This window comes from Plectropomus leopardus, chromosome 24, assembly GCF_026936395.1.
Source record: "Plectropomus leopardus strain MGB_pleo_1.0 chromosome 24, ASM2693639v1, whole genome shotgun sequence".
Classification (NCBI taxonomy): domain Eukaryota; kingdom Metazoa; phylum Chordata; class Actinopteri; order Perciformes; family Serranidae; genus Plectropomus; species Plectropomus leopardus.
In genome coordinates, this window is record NC_142199.1 from 8,449,200 (window position 1) to 8,470,084 (window position 20,885).

The following is a 20,885-nucleotide window of genomic DNA, read 5'->3' on the forward strand; positions in this document are numbered from 1 at the left end:
TGTATATTGTGACACATTTTACCTTTATCGAAAAATTGCAGTTTCTGGGACTGGGATATTGCATGATTTTGATAATATTTTTTGATTAATTGTGCAGCCCTATCATCAAGTCTCCAAATTAAAAGACAGGCAGGCCCCACATTGAATTTATTACCATTTTAATAGCATTATCTGTTAATGAGGCGTAACAGTAGTCTGCAAGCTAGGACACGAAAACACACCTAAAAACACCAAACATGTTGAAGGCTTCTCGTTTTTCAACACATACAGTACAAAACACTGACAACAGAGCGAATCTGAGCAAAGTCACAATTAGTAAAGCAAAGTCACCAACACTCTAGCAGCTGACATCTAGTGAATATCTACGAGGGAAAAGGACTCATCTTTACTTCTGCTAAAAAATAATAATCTGCAGTTACATCCTACGCAGCAAGCCGGATTCTATCATTTAATCCTTTTTTGGTGGTTAAGATTTCAAAAGTCACAAAATGAACTAGAGACACATACACACAGAAAGATAATATATAGCTTACTCAGACGTTCTTTGTTCCCAAGTACTTTACAGTTTTTTGTTTTGTTTTCTTTCATGCCACATTATATCTGGGCCATGTCAGGAAGCTCCAGCTCCAGCTCTCTGAGGTACTGGCTGCAGTTGGGGTCGCCCCTCACAGTGGGGGCTGATGGGATGGGTCGGCCAGTGTGAGGGTTGACGCACCAGCACTCGCCCCTCTGACCGTGCAGAGACATCTTGCACTGAAAAACAAAAATGCTCTGTTTATTTTTGCATGTTTCTTACATTTAGATGATGAACCCTATATATGCATATAATAGGTTATTTGTGCAAAAATATGCAGGAAAAGTGTGTTTTTCATCATTTTCAAGGATGTAGTGGTAGATAAAATGGTCAAATTCATTCATTCATAATTATGATGCTTTATTCACCTTTTCTCCTCTAAATACCTGCATATGATAAAGTGGCTACACCCTCTCCCCCTCTTAACCATGAGCCTGCAGTCACCTGTTTGAGATTATACTGCCCCCTCTTGTCGCAGTTGGGGATGTGCAGAGCGTACAGGTCTTCCAGGGGACCTCGGTTATCTCTGAAGGGCATCTTAGATATCCTCTCCAGGATTTGGTCGAGCTCCTGCTGACACTGAGTCTTGAAAATAAAAACAATAGCAACATGTCACATTAACAGGCCCGTATGGTGGCGTTTGGGTGTGTGAGAGTCACCCGGTTTCTGTGACAGAGGGGTCAAATTTTCTATTTCTGTGTACAGAAGAAAGAAATCGGATCTTTAATACGATATTTTTGGTTGTTGTTTTTTAATTTTAAAAAAAGAAAAGAAAATAGATCTTTTATACCACCAATAAAAAGTAAAATTAAAAATTTAAAACGTAAAATCTGATCTTTTATATAAATTTTTACGTTTTATGTTAAAAATAAATCAGTTTTCTGATTTATCAATGTTCAAGTTAAGTAAAATCCATGCACACAGTATGAAAATTACCCATCAACACCACGATGTGCCTGCAAGGCAATAAGCACATTTTTGACATGCTACATAAAACTTATATAAAAGGCACACACACACACAAGTACACACACACACACACACACACACATAGAGCGAAGGGGCTTTCTGTAATGAGCAAATGAATCATGTTTTCTTGCCAGTAATGAATAACAACTCTTGCCAGCGACCTCAGTTTTACCTCACAATTCCACAGAGCCAAATGTCTTGTTGAGACAGTTATAAGTTTCTGGTAGAGCAATAACCTTTAAATGATTTTTATGGCGGGTGGAAAATACCACAGTGCCGCTCAGAATTGCCCGGGGTTCACCAGCTCCGGGATACAAGGTGGTTCAGGTGTGTTTAAGGTCAGTAAATATCTGGCGTTGGACTAAAGGGCAGCTGTTGGTGGGAGTGTTGAATGGAAGAAAAATAAGCTTTTACTTTGTGCCATGACTGTTTTTATCCACTTAAATTATTATTTGGTGTTTGCTGTATTTCCTTCTGAGGCTTTAAAGTGATTCAAAGTGTACTTAGCAACAGGTTCAAGATTAGCTGCACTTTGAATGATCTTTAAATGTGGCAATAAAACACTTTTCAATGCAGCATCGGAACATCAACAGCTGCTGAACCAGAGGGAGGCGGCACTGCACTCCTTTTTTTCTTTGCACAGGAGCTGTTTTTTTACACTGACAAGCATTAAAGGAGATTTATGAAACACCTGTTCTACTTGCATGTTCTTATCTGCAGCAGTTTAGTAGCTGCTGGTTTTGGAAAATGACTGATATCTGGTTGTAGACTTTTAACAGCACGTAAAAAGCTGTTGCAAGGAATTTATTGTTGAAGAAATCCTCTTTATGACAAAAATGACACAACCTGATAACATGAAGAAAAAATGGTCATTATACAAGACTCAAAGCATGTATGATAAAAAAAAATGTGTATCTCTCAATCAATTACTTTTTGCTATTTATTAAAAGGCCCCGGTAAGATCTCCAGAGAGATCACCTGAGCCACCTGAGGCAGGGAGGATAAATCCAGCACAATGATGTGTGTTACAGTGTGTTAAACAAATGCAGGACCAGTGAAATAAGGAAAAGGGGAAAAAGACACTACTCTGTCAGACTGAAACTTTGTATGGATGCATTCTTATGAATGAATAAAGTCATGTTTTCCTTAAATATTGACAAAGTGCTCATAATTTACAAAGTTCAAATAGCAGTCAGATGTTGCAATGCCACAGGATGTGATTTTTTATCACCAAAAACTACAGTTCTCAGAGATTTGAATTCAGGGCTTGAATTTAATCATTTTACTGACTTTGCTCAACATTTCAAGAGCTATATCCAGAGCTTTGACACTGTGATCTGCCTCACCTGTTTGGGCCGTGCAGGTTTCACCTCCTCCACCTTGTTGGTCTTCATCTTGGTCTTCATCTCCTGCCTGTGCTGGCGTACAGCGCTCTCTTTGGGTCCCAGCCAGGTAGTGTCTTTGCTAGGTTTCCGGATGGCCGGGATCTCGCTCACTCCCTGCTCAGGCAGCGGCTCCACCGCTTCACCTGCAGTGTTGGAGACACAACATAAGATATAGGAGTGGGCAATAGATAATTTTATTATAGTAATGCTATATGTTGCAATGCAGTAACTGTTCTGTAAATTCAACTAAAAACAATATCCATATCAAACCGCATTGGATTATTTTCTTCTTTTATTTTGAACTTCCATACAAATAAACACAAAAAAACCAACTGCCTCACATTAGATGATACTTGTGTTAAAAACAATAAAACTAAAGCTTTGTGGTTCCTGAAAACAATCATTTCAAGTGTTACAGTTTTCAAAGTTCACAACTTCACTCTCCTTTACATTTGCTCAAAACACACTGCCTTGGACTGCAGCTGGATTTGTGAAAAACACGAAATCATGTAAAAATCTAGCCCTGATTTGTCTGGTGTGCCTTAAAAGTGTGCTTTTGGAGTTGATATCACACACTTAGGAGCATGACAAAGAGTCACTTTTTGACACCCTAGTAATAAAAAATGTCTGTGGCTACATCGCCTGCCCTGTATAGTTCCTGCAGTCGAAACAGTATTGCCAAGACTCTGCCGATGGACACATCTTTACTGTTGTTTGATGCATATTGCTACATCACTTAACCCCAGTAAAATCCATAAAAATCTAAATGTAAGGATCACAGACTTGCACTACATTAATTATTTAAATGTCAGAAAATGTAACATGGATCACACTCTAAACAAAGTCAGAGAAAGTGCTGCCAACAGAGTAGAAAATAACTTGGGCAGGAAAGGACTTTTTGGTGTTTCACTCAAGGACACTTTGATGGACATATTGGCTTCTAAAAGCACTTAACCTGTGACTTTTCAGGACAGTCTCTCAGTGCACTAAGCCACTCTGTTGCCCTCCTGCTGTCATTTAGGTAATGGATTGGGCTTTTTAGAGGCTGGAAGTGGGGTGAAATAAGCTTCAAATTGCACACATCATTTGTCAGAGTGACAAAGTCTGTGAGATGCTCTATTAAAAAAAGGTTTGGAAATTTTGGGTTTGACCCTCTTAGCTCTTTGGGGAGAATCTTGAAGAAAATACTCTCTTCCTAACCCTTTGAAACTTGAGCAAATTGGCTTAATTTCTCTATGAAACATGGGGAAAGACAATTAACAATGAAAGAAGAAATTACTTAAAAATTAGCAAAACGACAAACAAAAATCCCCCACAAAAATAACCAAGAAAAAATGTAATAATTTAAAATTTGTGATTATGATAATTATATAAACATTTTTCCCTCGCTTTTTACATTTTTTCCCTTGACATTTTGTCCTTGCTTTAAAAAGGTTAAATACACGTGTTTCTTGAAATTTGCAAAACTTCTATCAACAAATTGGTCATTGCCTTTGTCACATTTTTCCCAAACGATTGCATTAGTTTGTACAGAGTTCAAAGGTTTAAATACTTATGGTAGGCATCTGAAAGCAGCATAAGGAATATAATTTTGCTCCAGGTTTCAAGGGGTTAAAGAGCAGTGAACATGAAAAGTTTTAGAGTTTGAGAGGAAAATAGAAAAATTTTTTTTTTTTTTTTTTTTTAATATTTTCCAACATCCCTCCCGCTGTGTCAGATGATCAGTCTTAATTAAATTCAGGAGGCGAAGGGCCAACTTGGGGAAGGTCATCAGCTTCTCAACGACCTGCACCTGCATCCAGCTCACCTGCACCCTCCAGGATATAAAAGCTCAACCATGAGGTCAGTTTTCTTTTCAGCTGGCATTCACTCTCTGTTCTCTCTTTTAACTTAGACACAATTCAAAGCCCCTAAAGCAAATATCTCACATCCACACTTTGCTTTTACTGCTGACTTTGCTTATTTCCACTCCCTGTTGTTTATTTACTTTGGGCTCACAAGTGTATTTCTATTTTTGTGACAATTTTCCTTGTTGTCACAACTGACATTTTCACTAAAGATAATGCTGAGGGGGGGAAAAAGCTCTGAAGTGTCCAAACCACTGTTAAAGTGCTCTGAAATGCATCAGCACAATCAATGAGTCACTACTCCTTTCCTTTCTCATTGAGCGAGGCAACCACATGCAGCTCTGTTAACAAGCTTGTGGGCTGAGAAAAGTTGGCCACTGCTGAACTTTAGTCACAGTCAGGTTTCCATGGTTGCTATTTTCCCTCACTGGTGTGATTTAATTTCATGAGCAGATGTTAAAAGTGGTGATAAATGAACATCAGACATTTACACATTTCTAAAACTTATATTTGGAGGACAACATGATGAATTCAACCTAATGGGCTCTTCTGGGCTCTTATACCAAAGTGAATCAAGCTGCACTCAATATATCACCTCTGATCACGTATAAAATGGGGAATATGGTCAAAATGGCTCAAAAAAGTGGGTCTGTGAACCAACTACTTAAAATGCTAAATCAAAAAATCAGCACTTTGATTGCCCAAAATACATTATTTCTTACTTTAAAGCCACTCCATGACTGAAATTCAAGCATTTCACACACCCAATTGCAGTTCAACTGTCTTTGCCTCATTGGCTGCTGGCTCTTTGCACCACATAGGCTACACTTGGTACCCTCACACTTGCACAACTGACAATTTGCTTTCTTTTGCTTTTTCAGTTTAAGGCTATTTTCTGGGTATTTTTCTATTTATTTTCTTGATCTTGCATATAAATGAAATTTTAATGGGGTTTTCTCATGTATTTGGATGTCATTGCCATTAGACATTGAAAAAAAAATGAAATATCCAAAATGAGTTAAACATTAATAAATAAATCTGTGGGGGAACTGAGCCCCAAAACTCTGATTCGGAGAGCAGACAAGAGGACAGAAGCAGTGCAGCCAGAAATGACAGCAATGTGTCTCAGCGCAGGTTTTTTTGGTTTTGTTTTTGGGTTTTTTTCAGGGTTTTTTTGGCCGAGCGCTGTGGAAATTTAAAAAATAAAAAATAAAATGCTAAGGTGCTGCATCCAAGTCTCATATCTTTTAGAAAAGCCCTGCTGTTTATTCTGCTGTCATATTGGCTAAAGTTTAGGTGACATTCCTATGTGAACACACACGGATGAAAACACACCAGGCAATATATAGAAATGATCAATCATTTCTGCCAATCTCGATAAGTAGATTACCATAACAGGCCTAATTTCTTTCTTTTACCCCTACCACACTGTAATTGCTGTACGTTTCAAAATGTTCATACTCTATATATGTACAGTTTTCATATATTCTCCTCACTATTCATTCTAAATTCTATCATTATTCTCCAGAATGTATTTCTGTTTACTCTTTGTATATTCACTACACAACTCTGCACTTTGCTGATTTTTCTATTTCTGGTTAGATGCAAAACTCAGTACCTGTACTCTGTGCAATGACAGTAAAGTTAGGTCTAATCTCCTCTTCAGTCCCGAATGACTCAATTGAAGTAATTTCACTGTCACAGACAATTTCCAATGATGGAATAAAATTATGAGAGCTTTGCTAGAGTTGTGGCGCACTCCCATGATGGTGATCATCTTCGGTAAGGTAGTCATAAAACTCTGTCTGAACTGTCTTAACTCAGTCTGTTTCTCATCTTGACGATAAAATCAAATATGTCTAATATCATCGCAAGGTTTTAGCTTTGGTTCATGTAAATACTGAAGTTTGCAAGAACATGAACAAGTCTTGGTACTTTTGTTCTGTGGAAAAGAAAAAAATTGGTGGAGTTGTGGAGTGAACAAAAGTCCATGTCTACTTAGGTGTGTAGCCGATCCACCAACCAGCACTTACATCAGTAGCAAGTTAAAGAGACAAAATCCAAAAAGTGAAGTTTGTACACAAATACAGTTTATCCTTATGGATTATATTGATGCTAAATTGACAAGAATACTGTTGACATATGAAGCCTTTTATCTTGTGTTTGTACAGTTATGTGTTTTTGCAGGCATGAAAAGAACTGTAAGAATATCAAGTTTCTTCAAAGGAGTTTGGCGTATTTTTTTTTTATCAGGAGCAGGATGGGAAATAATCTCAAAAGCAATCTCATTATAAAATTGTGACCCTGCAAGATCTTTGCAAAATCTTAGAGTGTGTGACTTAAAATTATTCTTCTAGTGTATTGTAGGAAAAAATGTCCCAACTTTTAATACAACCATGCCAGAATAAATGCCATCACCGAATGACAATAGACAAAAGAAGGCGATTTGTCCGTGGATTAGTGATTTTCTCCAGGTGGTTTTCATTCAGTTTGACCGTCTCCTCTCTCCTTGGAGTCTTGTTAAACATCAACCTAAAAAAAAACCCTCTCTTCAAACAGATGGAGCAAACAATGTGCAAGGCCATCAGGTCCAACCCAACATGTTGTTTCTGACAACAGAGCATACTTTGGGGTTCAGGGTTGACACTGAAGAGGGAGTGGAAAAGGAGCGTCATTCCGAACGAGCTGATTTTTTGATGAAAAAAAGCTTCATGACGCTTCAGAATGCAACATGATCACACGTCAGCTCAGTTTGGCTAGTGAGGATAGATTTCAAATAGTGAATATGGTGTTTGTTTTTAATCTATGCAAGACTTCACTTGACACCCGAAGTATAGAAGGGAAATAAGCGCAGACAGTAGAGAAGGTCAAATTGTGGGCCAGTAAGTGGATAGTTCACAGTTATGCAAGTGCCGAGCTAACATGCAGACTTGTGGAAAGGCGTTTGCCGGGCGGAGAATGAAAGTGAGTTTGTGAAGAGGCATTCTCAGCGCTCTGCAAGAGGTAAATTTGACATCCGGTTGTAGAATATGATTACAAAAGGCCTAAGAGAGAACGGGAGAAAGGAAATTCCAAACGAAGCAATAACAAGGTGCTGGCGCCTTTTGCCATCAGATAGATCTGGTGTTGTTGGACCTCAGTTCCCCTTATGACGCTCCGCCGTGCTCTCTCTCGCTTTTCTTTGAAGGCTGAGTTTCTTTCCAAAAAGGGGCAAAAGTCAACTGGAATCAGGTGTGTGCTCACATGTGTGTGTGCACACACACAAGTGGCGCAGATAAACACACGACACTGAAAATATTGGCGGCTGGGGTGCCTTTTGTTTTGCTGTCTTACATAATCCCCACAGTATCCAAGTGCAATACCTTCACTCCCTCTCTTCGGAGGAAACCTGAGATGCACGCTCAAGTACACAGTACATAGACACACACATGAACGCACAATTTATAGCTAAAACAGCGATCGCCCACAAGAAATGAACACACACACACACAAACACAGAGGGTCAGGACCCCACTTTCAGGGGGCGCTAGGCCTCTGCAGTCCAAGCCGTTCCACAGCGGTGGGCTTGGGATCAGCAGTATCAACAGAGCAGCAGGCCTACTGTCCAGTCTACTGCTTGAGTTAATCCTCACACAATGGCCCGAGAGGCTTCCTTTCTATATCTGATCCATGTCAAATTCCCAGATGGCACGTAGGCCAGAAGTGTCATGTCTGATTGTCCAGATTCTGGTCAACTGAGCAAATGGCAGACTTGGCCGGGTGGTGGAGGAGAATGGAAAGGTTGAAAAGGAAAAGTTTCAAGGACACCAGCGCACTCGCTCCATCTTATTTCCATAGATACGAAGTAGACCCTTGTTTAGTTGTCAAACAAACTCATGGATGTGATGTCTTTCTTATGTCTCAGCAGGCAGCTCATCAAAGTAAGTAGGCATCAATGGGATCAAGAAGCTGTAGAAGTAGAAAAGTAATAGAAATAGAAGAGACTCTCACTACACATGAAGCATTTGGTTGACGCTCTCAATTAATCAATTCAGTGGTTTCATATCATTTAAAAGTTGTAAAGCATTGAAAAACACAAAATAATGTGTAACTGGACTTTAATTTGAACTTAAAGAAAAAGTTTAGCTTCATGTTGACTTTTGACAATAAATGTCTAGTATTGACTGTGGATCTCAATGCCACAAATGTAGGTATTTTTATTGTTTAAAATTGGTTAAAAAGTATTCTGATAATATAATATGGTTATATGTTGTTTGATTCATGCAAGTAATAACAAATCACTTTGTAAAACAAATTTTATTATGGAAGGATCAAGTTGCATTTGTGTGTGAATCGAAGGATGCTCAAAAAATCACACAAATGCAGTGAGGTTCACAAATCCCAAGCAGTTTGTCAGATTAAATGGTTTGTGTATAGATGTCACAACATACATGTATGTTTTCAATGAAAATTGCAAATTATTTTAAATACATGTATTTGTGAATTTCCATTGTAGATTTTTAAAGCAAGAAATATTTGTGTGCATCAGAAATACATCTGTAAACCTAATTAATTTATATGCGAATTATTTTTGCATTTATATAGAACAAAAAAATTGTGTGCATCAGAATACATTTGTGAAGCTCATTCATTTATATGTGAATTACTTTTGTATTTATATAGAACAAAAAACATTTGCGTGTGCATCAAAATACATTTGTGAACCTCCCTGCGTTTGTGGAACTGTAGCCAATCAGATGTCTCACTCCTTTCAGCCAATCACAAGAACGCACACCGAGTGGGCGGGTCTTACTTCTCAGCCAATCACGTGATCGCGTCCGCACAGCGATCCGGCAATACGGCGAACGCATGGGTAGGAACGAAACTCAAACAATAAACCCAGAAAAGCGTGTGTTATTATAACTTTTGCTTACTATATTTTAGCTAGAGACGCAGTCTTCCTCTTATTACCTGCGTATTTACAAGTAAGCAGTCCGTGTGATGTTTACAGTGTTTGTGAATGTACGATAGCATTAGCTTTATATTGAATTGTTGAGCTAACGTTAGCTAGCACATTAGCTTCTACAGCCAGATAGAAGCCTGTAAACTAGCAGCTTATTTACATTTGTTGTTTAACACGCTCAGTGACATGTTGTCTGTGTTGATATAGTTATTTTGAGAGCGTGACACCGGACTCCGGTGAAGAAATCACCCCCGCAACTGTTCTAAGAGCAGATGGGCGGGTCGAGGAGGGAGCCGGGGCGTGTTTTGGACCAAACACCCGAGGACCTTGGCCTTTGCAGGAGGGAGCCTTGCGCCTGACAGGAGGGTACCTGGAGCTACATACGAGCTTTAGCCGACCCTCCAAGATGCAGGAGAGGACAGCAGACCACCATAAAAGTACGTTATGTTGCATGACAGTGTGGGACCATCACAAGTGGTCATACCAGGCTAATGTCGATTCTTTACTGATTTCCAGATCCTCACCGACAATACTACTACTGTTACCCTTGTTACTTGTAAATACTTTAGGTGCTATACTGTACTTTAAAGAAATTGTGTTTTAGTCACAATTTACATCTCCAAAATGTTTTAAAATGTCAAAGTTGTTTTACAAAGTGATTTGTTTCTACTTGCATAAATAAAACAACACATAACCATATTATATTATCACAATACTTTTTGAACCAATTTTAAACAATAAGAATACTTACATTTGTAGTATTGAGATCCATAGTCAATTCTTGAAAGTACTATCTGAGAAGGTTATGAAAACATAAATGACATTTACAAATTTAAGTTTTATTTGGTAGATGACTGAAGGTAGGTGGGTAGAATACATGAGTATATAGCACATTTTTTGGGTTGACATTTTACTGTTTGCTCCCATGTTATATATAATATTGTGACCGGCTAAAAGGAGGGAAATATCTGAATGGCTACAGTTCCCTGTTGAAAAAAATGCATTTGTGTGTGAATCGAAGGATGCTCAGACAATTCACACACAAATGCAGTGAGGTTCACAAATCCCATGCCATTTGTAAATGCAGATTAAATACATACACGTATTTGTGGATTTCCATTGTATATATTCAAAACAAAGACTTTTGTGTGGAAATACGTGTGGATCTTTTTCATTTATATGTGGATACTTTTTGTATTTATACAACCCTAAAAAGATATTTGTGCATCAGAAATAAGTTTGTGAATCTCATTCATTTATATGTAGATTCTTTTTTTCAGTAGAGCCCCCTACAATACTTCAGCAAGGCAGCCCCCTCACTACGTTTCACCTGCATGTATGAAGTCCGGTGGACGTGTCTGTCACGTCCAGACATACAAAAAAGAATCTTTGACCCAACCCCCAAACCAAACAGGAAGTTGGCCATTTTGAACTTTGTGCTCATTTTTGGCCATTTTCACCTCTTGTACTTTTGCAAACTCATCCTACAGAATTAATTCGATCAACTTCAAATTTGGTGAGTCCTATCTTACAACCTTCATGATGAAATTTTCAAGATCAAATGTCTGCGCAAAACTTTTACGATTGTCCCGTGGCGCAGCACTGCACACGACAGTAGTAAAGCACCATACTGACTCTCTGCAAAAAGGAATATTATTGACTCAAAACTGAACTATCCCTTTAAATGTCGGAATGTGGAGCTCCATAAAAAAAATTCTCTCTCAATATGCCTTTTAACGCAGCACTGAGGTGTGAAATAGGTCATGTGTCACTTAAGAAGTTGATGAAGGGCACTCAGAGGAGTAGCTGCAGTCCATCATCCATTACAAGGCCTAGTGGGACTGTTTTCCTAGAAACACAAACTCAGCAAAGTGCAGATATGTTTACCTTCCAGGCTTTCTGGCCCGCAACAGTCATCTAAAAGCAGGCTTTGGACAGGCTCTGGCACGTACGTGCACACCGCGGCATCCAAGGCCAGGCATCTCGCTCTCTACCAGCACCGCTGGGTGAACTCCGGGGCGATTGTGCAGGACCTGAACTAGGACATGAACTGAGGCAAGCTGGAACACATCAAACTTGTGGGGCATCACACGCAGCTACTGACAATCTTTCCCAACCTCTGTGGGAGAGATTTGAGGGATGTGAGTGGACAGAGAGCGCAAAACCTCTTGGGGTTCCACGACAGACAACATTAATGTTTCAAGGACTATTTTATCCTTTAACAGAAGTTGGAGCCAAAAACTTGAAATTGAGGTTCTGTGGTCTTTTACCAATGTAATATAACTTTATGACTTTACAAACTAATTTAAAAAACCACAAGAACGAAAAATAATATCTTATTTCCAGAGCGGAGGGTGGCCTCTGGGGCTCTCAACAACAATTGAATTGGTTGCTTTGACATTTGGCACAGCCATTTATGTTGCCAAGAGGATGAATCCCAGTACTTTTGTGTGTTTTTTCCCTCGTGCCACTCCCCCGATAATGGAGAAACTGTTACAGACTGTTCACTCCAACTTCATCACAAAAGTTAGGGGGAGGACATGGAAAAAAATTGATAAATTAGACGGAGATGATGTACTTTGCAGATGTAAACAGCGATTGTTATTTTATATGATGGATGTGGAAAGATAACCTTTTTTTTTTTAATCTTGCCATGTAAAACTATTAGAACAAGTTCAGAAACTGTCCCTCTCCCCTCAAGCACCCTGCGTCCCCGTCCCCTCCTGTGTCAGTAGCATTTCAGACAGTGTTTGTATTGTCTTAAATCACCCTTGACCAAAAAGGAGGGTGGGAAGTTATTCTGGATCTCAATAGGCACGAGGAGATTCTTGGCACGAGTACACGTGAAGTTGACGCCTGGGGGGGACATGGCACAAATGCCCCTGTTTTTGGAGAAGCCTAGGGTGGGGGGGATTATCTCGGAGCTATTTCAGTCCTGCGGGCCCCGTCTGGATGCCCCCGCAGGTACACAGGAATGCCCCTTGTTAGCTAACAATGTTATTTCAGCGACCAGATGGCACAGGAGTTTTCTTTCCACCTCATTTTTCCTCCTCATAACAACTTTTATAACAGTATTGATTGAAAAGATTTCTCTTTGCCAGCATGTAAAACTGACCCGGGGTAGATTTGGGGCAAAATTAACATTCAAACAAAAGGTTATTTTGAGAATTAATAACATATTAATAACAAAGAGTGAGCAGCTACGGGCTCTGCTTGGGCTTTCTTAATCAACTTGTTCCCTATCGAGGTCACATGTGGTACGATCCCAGTCAAAACAGCTAAACGCCCATCCAGTCTGATTAAAGGAACCTTTATTTGGGTCCAGGTTTCTGTGGGAACAGAATATCAAGTGATACTGTGCATAAACAGAGAGGGTGGTGGGAAAGTTGTGGGTGTTATTTTGGAAAAAGGAGATTTCAGCTCAAAATTAATGAAATGTGGAATCTTTCTTGTTATTAGTAAAAGTCTGAAATAAAAGTATGCTTATTTTAAAAATCTTAAAATGACCCATTTTAATCAGTTCTTGGGTTCATGAGGGAGTATCTCGTTTAACTCAGAATACTCTACCAAATTATAAAAACCTAAAGGGGCAGTTCACCCCAAAACACATATCTTTCCTCCCACCTGTCGCGCTGTTTACCAACGATTGATTGTTTTGGTTTGAGGTGTTGTTCTGTTGATTGTTGGAGATATCAGCTGTTGAGATGTCTGCCTTCTTTCTAATATACTGGAACTAGATGGTACTTGCCTTGTGGTGCTCAAAGCACAAAACAGCTGATTAAGATCGTCAGCAAGTCTTGTTGTGAGCAGTTTCTTATAGGAACTATTTTCTTTATACCCAAACCTCTCAAGTCATAGACAAGAGGCTTGTGTTCGTGACAGCACGGGATGTAAACATTAATGGCATCCTCACCTGAGCTGTAAAGTTTAACAGCTCAATGGTGCTAGGTCAGGCATGTCCAAAGTTGGGCTCAGGGGGCAGTCATGGCCCTCAGACAGATTTTAAATCGCGTGAAGCTTGTCTTTCAAAATACATGTGGCCCGCCACACAATACTGACTAATCAAGCAAGAGTACTCGGCATTTTTTCTGTTTTTTTCATGCTCGTGGCAAGTCTATCATACAGTTGTACACATGCACCAAGTGGAAACTACACAGGCAAAACTAGTGTATTTTCAGAAAGAGAACAAGCAAAGAAAGAAAAAAAACATAACAGCTTCAACAGCGAGGGCCACGACATTCAGGAGTTGAAAACTTTTTTACAATTGAATATGAAACAGTTGCGTTTGTCTAATTTGCATGTTTTTTTAGTAACCGATGTAATGCCAAAAGCAACTAGCCTCCAAATTTTTTCACATTATCTAATCATGCCCCCACTGAAAAAAGTTTTGACGTGGTTATCTAGTCGTAGATGCATGCTTCCTTCTGCCTGTTGACACAGTTGCCGGGTGATATTCGGTCAAAAGAAAGTAAATTAATCTGCTTACAGCAAGTTTGTAGATAATTTTGAGTTACTGGGTCAAGAGACATTGCTGTTGAGTTTTTAACTGTATTTTTAATTGTATTTATTTATTTTTTGTTGCTTTTAGCACCACGAGCCTATCTCCAACACTCAGCAACTCACACCAAAACTGTCTGGACTGATAAAAAGCTCTGCAGGTAAGAGGAAAACTATGCATTTATGTTTCTTGGGTGAACTGTCCCTTTAAGTTGCTTGTTTACAAAAACACTTCATAAACAATGCCACAGTAGTGTGCAAACGTATGATTGAGACATTGAAACCAAAACCAGAATGGGCTCAGTGGGAAAGATGTTGACATGATTGTCTGTATTTGGGCTGAGGTTTTAGCACATCTGGATGACTTTGGTATGAAGATTAACAGTGAAATATATGTTTTATTAATCTGTTTTAAGATATGCATATTATTTATGATGCTTTGGTAGGGAATTAAATCCAAACTTTACTTCAAATATGTTTTTTTTTTTCAGGTCATTTGAATGCAAGCATGTGTATTTTCTCAAATTCTCCGCCTACAGTGGAACACATGCAGGCAATCACTCAAAGCACACAAAAAACACACACATCAGAGATGCTAAAGGCCTAAAGGGGAGAAATCAGAGCACACAGGATTTGGTTTTGGTCTTATTCAACTTAACCATGTGCAATTTCGTATTTTTGTGTTTTCAATTCAGATGTTCTGGTTGAATCACATGTCTGCTGGGTCCCATGCAAGTCTGGGGGATTCAGGCTATTTGCTTAATTAGGAGTGTCACAGTTACATATCCATCTGCATCTTACAGCCCTACTGACAATTCACTCTTCTTTTAACCTTAATTTATAAAAGCCTATTTCATGCACTTTCAAATACCTTCCATACAGCAAATGTGATTGTGAGTCTTTCATAAGTACATTTTTGAAGCTGAACAAACTTCTTGCTGAGCTAAAACATTAATTGCTGCATTTTTAAATTGTTGTATGCATGCTGAGTTCATGTCTGAGAGATTTATAAAGCATTATCTGTCTTTTTATGACTGCATTACTAATATGTTGTAATCAGTTGCTTTGATAATTTAAAACAGGGAACATAAATCGCCTGTGGCCCAAACCAGAGACGGAAATGAACCGGTGCCAATCCATTTCATCAAATCAGTTTCATTAAAGACAAACAGAAAAACTTAATTAGTTCATAGCTCCATTTTTTAAGCTCCACTGACATTTTTTCTTCATATTTAGTATTATGTTTTGTATCAGTTTTTTTGTAGGTCTTAAACAAGAAAGCAGCTGCAATGTGGGTTAGATGTTCTTGGTCGGCAAATAAAAAGCAGAATTTTTAATCTCAAATTCTGACTGATTTCCACCAAAAGGATCCCCTCTCTTACTTTTTAACTTGCGTGATCATTCTAGAGTTGAAAGAGTACTGACCTTTGACCTCTTTAGTTGTTTGTCGTGCTGATCCAGGGGTTTACATGAATTGTAATGCTGCATTGCAAGTTGGGACCGATAAGACCTTCAGATTTAGAGCTGTCTTTGTCAATGTCACCTCACACAAGATGCAAGTAACAGAATCAAGAGTTTTTTTTAATTCTGAGTGGGACTGATCTTCAGAGGTGGGACAAAGTTGTTGTTTTGCAAGTCACAATAAGTTTCACTCAACTGCGAAGTCAAGTCTCAAGTCCTTAACTTTAAATATTAACCAATTAAATAATCTGTAGCAATACTTACAATATGCAGGGTTAAATATATGCACGTGTGACTTAAACATGAAGTAGGTGGGGGCAAAGTTGTTAGTTTTAGCCTGAAATTGCTATGGGTTGATCAGAAGTTGCTATATTTATTATTTATTAGAAAACAAATTGAACACAGCCACCCAAATGAGGATTGTTTCTTCATCATGACTACAGATTTTGACACATGATGATACTCATACTCATAAATAGTACATTATCTGTATCAGATGATGACCAATTAACGGATATTTGGGTCGACCCTAGTAATAATATATTAAACGTACAAAAACATTGTATTTATTTGTTAAAGAAGTTTTTAAAAGAGTATCTTTGTGGTTAAGCTAACATTATGTTGATATTGGCCTTGACTTATCGTTTTTTTTGTGCAACTTCAGATGTTCAAAGTTGGAAATTGTTGTGTCACTGCTTGTAATTGTCAACTTGCACGTTTGGCATACTCCAATTAGGTTTTTGTTGATCACAAAATAGTTTTTATATGTTAAAAAACTGGGGGTTGGAGGTTGATTCCTCATGGTAGTCTCCTGCAGTTTGATTGGATGTTGTCAGATTGGTTCAAATAAAGTAGAATTAGGGAATTAAGAGTGGACTTGCTGGAAATGATTAAGAAGACCTAAATCTTTTTTTTAAAATATTAATTTCTTTTATATTTAGTGTATTAGTTATAAAAAGGCTAATGAGAAATAAACAGAAATACATTAAAATAACAAACAAAATAATAAAAAAAACAAATGATAAACAAATATAGTATGTGCATATTTGCAAAATCCATCTTCGTCTTTTTTCTTTTTGTTTGCACCACACAGATGACTTTTTCCTTTTTGTTTTCTTTCAGGCTACTCTACATACTCTACGTATTTTCTTGCATTCAGTTTTTTGAATTTAAAAAAAGAGGGCCTGGTGGGCCCCTGAGGCAGACACCTATGTCACCCATAGGAAGATCTGCCACTGCACACTTTAAAATAACATAGTTTTTCATCTTTGGGGGAAAGTTTCTAGTACTTTCAAGTCAAAAGACTTACGTCCAAATAAAACACGAGTAATTGGTGTTTAAATCCAGGTCAAGTTGCAAGTTTTTGATTTTGTCAATTTGAGTTTGACTTGAGTCCAAGTCATGTGACTGGAGTCCACACCTCTGCTGATTTGTTTGCTTCATGCTGACCTTGTAATCAGACACTGACTCAAATAAAACTGATGTGAAATGTAACATAATCCCATACAGAAAATTGTGTCCACTGTCAAGGTTTAGAAAAACAGGATGGCAGGATGTTGAGGCTTATGAACATCAAAATAAAACAGCTGCAACATTTCATCCTTTGATTCTTTGTCCAGCATGTCAAATTCAGTCACTGAAGAGTCACTGATCAGCTAAACACAACCACTTAACTGTTGTTTTATAATCAGCCATTTTTCGGTCATTTAAAGATTAATTCCTGGAATAAAAGAGATGTAGTGGATTGCAGCCAGAGTGTTCAAGTTTGATTCTAACAGTCCCTCGTGAGCTGATTCCTATCAGTGATTTCATTACTTTCTCTTTTTAGCTGTGTATCTGAGAAGAATTTATGACAGGAAATCAAGTCTGTGTAGTCTCGAAATGGGCCAAACGGAAAGCAGGAGACTGACAGTGAGCATTAGTTATAATGCAAAAATCAAATGGCATAAAGGTGAAGCTGATGCGGTGGCATGGCTTGGAAATTTGAATTAAATTCCCATTGGATTAGAGAGGAAGAAAGTCTGATTCTTTCTTTTGATAAAAAATATATTTTTCTTTCATCTTTTGACCTTGACAAAGCTGCACACCTCATTTAGACCACTTACTCTAACACTGTCTTTGTCAGAAATCGCTCTTCCATCTGCAGCAAGGCTTTTATCCACAACAACTCAGCCAAATTTAGCCAATTTCTAAGCTTTTACTGGTTTTTGGACACGTCTAACTAAATCTCAGACCTTTCAACCTGTGAAAGCAAAGCCTGACCCAAACCTGAACAAGAAAAATCTGACAAATTGCCTTCTTGCAAGCCTTTACATGATGTGTCCACGCATTTTCCTCTCCTGTTTAGCTCTTATGTAACTCTGCAATTCACGCCTGTTTTATTGCTTGTCTGTTATTGTTTGAGGAGGGCTGCAGGAATTAACTTTGCAGTGTCAAGTTGCATGAATGTGGAGTGAAGTCACTATGGTTATTAGATTTTTTTTTAAAAATGTGTCATGAGGCATTTTTTGACCTTTTGTCAGTTTCAGAGAACAGGGTTACTCTGAATGCCGGTAGTTTCCAGGAGTTTGGTGCCAAAACAAACACATGTCAGTCTGGAGGTAAACTCTGACAAAGCACGGATTTGGAAATGAGTAGACTCCACTGGACACTCACTGACTGTGTGTGTTTGCAGCTTCAAAATCAGCCAATTAATGAGGCTGTTGACTTTTCGTCTTCACAGCGACCTGTCCTTATTTAATCACAAACCCACATGAGGCTCGCTGGCTCCAGGCCGCACTCATTGTGACCCCCCGCCCCCCCCGGACATACATCCAGCTTATTTTCTACAGTTAATGCAGTCCCTGTCAACACCAGTTTATGGCTATTTCTGGTCAAAGTCCACTTTCCAATCAATGCAGCATTCCTCCTGCTGTCTCTCTGTGTTTCTTTCTCTCCACTCCCCTGTGGAAATGTCAACATCAATACTATGATGTTTTCTGCGTCCATCCCACCCGAGTACTGGGAATTTTTCTGTTACAGTGTTTTAAAAAGACTGTAGGGCCAGCTGTTTGGAGCATAGCTGAGGTTAACTTGGGCAGAGCGGCTGTTCCTTTTGTTTCTCTCTCCCCATGCTCACCAGGATGATTCACAACACTGTAAACATGTCTATGCAACACAGACTTTAACATGGATGTAAGGATAGCTCATGCAAAAAGCTTAGAATAGGTCGTTATTGCAGCAGAGGTTAAGGTTATTTCAAATCTGCAGATAAATCCAAATAACTCAATGAATTTTACCCTCGATATGACTTTTCTTCTGCTGCATTCAGAACCCTTAGCAAATGACTTTCTTTTGAAAAGAAAAAAGACAATGAGCAACTTGGCAAGTTCTGCAAATTGCAAGAAATTATCAGATTTAGAAAATTATTTTTAAAAAACATAGGGAAAAATGTTTGTTTTTTAAAAAATCTATATTTAGAATTATTTTGATTATATATTTTTGCAGTTATTATTTGTATGCACAATATTTTGAGGTCATTTGTTTGTTTATAGTTTTGTCTTTGCTTTTTTTTTGGATTTTTGATCATTTTAAGGCATATTTCTTTTTTGATTTTTTTTGTTTTGTTTTTTGTTTGTTTATTTGTTTTGCTAAATTCTGGGTCATTTCCTCCCAAGTTGGCCATTGCCTTCTTCCCATGTTTTTGTAAGAAACCAAGCCAATTTGCTCAGGTTACATAGAAAGCATGCACTTCAGGGCTAAAAGCAAGCATTTCAGACATCAATGCAAAACTATATGAAATATAATGAAAATATCGTAGGAATATAATGCGCCGGTGCAAAATGCTCACCAGAACTTCCCCATTCAACACCACTCTATACAGATTTAGGCTTCATGACAATGCAACATTTCTCCGCTGTTCTCAGGCTGCAGTCTAGACAGTGTCATTAAAAATTGATAAAAGAAAAAACAGGTTTCCAGTAAACTGACTGACCGCTGGTTTGCTCCCGGTGCTCCTGGCTGTAAGTGGTCGTCTCGGTGTCCACTTTGCGCCGGCACTGGCCCTGGCCCTGCACCAGTTGCTCCAGAGGCAGTTCCGAGTCGGGCGTCGGGTAGCATCGCAGCCCAGTGGAGCACCTCGGGGTGTACACGCCGCACATCTCGCCCTCTTGCCGGGCGCACACGGGGCAGCACCCGCAGCCCGGCTCGCGCACTATCTCCGCGCAGGTCTCGGTGAGCCGCGGGCACAACGCCTGGCGCTCCGCGGTGCAGCCCGGGCAGCGGAACACCATCTCGGCCAGGGAGGCGCCGGCGAGGGACGCGGAGAGGATCAGCAAGCTGCAGCCCGCGTACGAGAGCATTGTTGAAGGCATGAGGTTTTTGGTCATTATCATGGGGGCGATGGAAGGCAATCCCAAGTGGAAAAAAAGGGGAAGAAATGTGCATGCGAACAGGTGAAGCCGGGGGCTGGGAGGTCTGCTGGGTCCTACAAATTCCCAGGTTTGCTCTTGGGGCCACATGTGGGTCTTAACATTGGATTTAGTTCAGATGTCATCTTTTAGTTCTGCTAAAATATTGACAGTATATTAGATAAATTTGTACTTCTTTTGTTATTTTATTCTCATATTAGCTGACATAACCCAGAGAGACAATAAAGGTCCCAAAAGTTGGAGTGAATTGGTTAAATTGAATGCATTTGAAGTTGTGAGAATGCTGCAGCCTGATTGGGCAAAAATACAAGCCCCTCTTGCAAGACCAGCTCTTAATGGCTTTTAACTGTGTGTGCAACTGCCTGCAAATAGAGATACATTAAGAAAAAACCCAAATACTTTTGATATTTTTATTTAACCCTTGAAACAGAGATTCATGTCACTGTAAAAAACTCCTCCTTTTGACCACATTACTGCAAATACAGGGGGATAACTTTGGTTTTCTTAAACCAGGGGTAACCAAAACCAAAAACCCAAAATAATCAAGTTGGTCATCATGCTAAATTCTGCCAGAACAGTGCTAAATTTGCTAAACATGCATCTCCTCTGTGCATGAGTGGATAATAAGACAGTGGCCCCCTGGGCACAGATATGAAAGGGGCCCCACCACCTCTCCTGCAAATGAGCAAGACACACAGATTTTTGTCTTTGGGGTTAGTTTTTGCTTCTTCTGCCGTTTGTGTCTCTTTGAGGGCCAGGGGGATCCCTGACACTTTGGACTCCTGTGCCTTGTAATCTGTC

General features: G+C 39.1%; 1 protein-coding gene and 1 long non-coding RNA gene across 4 annotated transcripts; one reads left to right on the forward strand and one right to left on the reverse strand.

Annotated features, from left to right (window-relative positions):
- Window positions 1–141: 141 nt before the first annotated feature.
- Window positions 142–20,078, reverse strand: igfbp2a (insulin-like growth factor binding protein 2a). Its single transcript, XM_042512945.2, has 4 exons — window positions 19,649–20,078; window positions 2,890–3,071; window positions 1,019–1,159; window positions 142–753 (listed from the first exon to the last, which is right to left on the reverse strand). The coding sequence occupies exons 1-4, from the start codon at window positions 20,046–20,048 to the stop codon at window positions 595–597; spliced, it is 882 nt and encodes a 293-aa protein (XP_042368879.1). The 5' UTR covers window positions 20,049–20,078; the 3' UTR covers window positions 142–594.
- Window positions 4,512–15,553, forward strand: LOC148185485 (uncharacterized). 3 transcript variants are annotated; one of them, XR_015775878.1, is made up of 4 exons: window positions 4,512–4,770; window positions 9,925–10,154; window positions 14,306–14,375; window positions 14,706–15,553. It is a non-coding gene; the product is annotated as an uncharacterized LOC148185485 (long non-coding RNA). The 3 variants fall into 3 exon arrangements; XR_015775877.1 differs by lacking the exon at window positions 4,512–4,770 and adding an exon at window positions 9,510–9,627; XR_015775876.1 differs by lacking the exon at window positions 4,512–4,770 and adding an exon at window positions 9,583–9,739 and having other exon boundaries at window positions 14,706–15,552.
- Window positions 20,079–20,885: the final 807 nt, after the last annotated feature.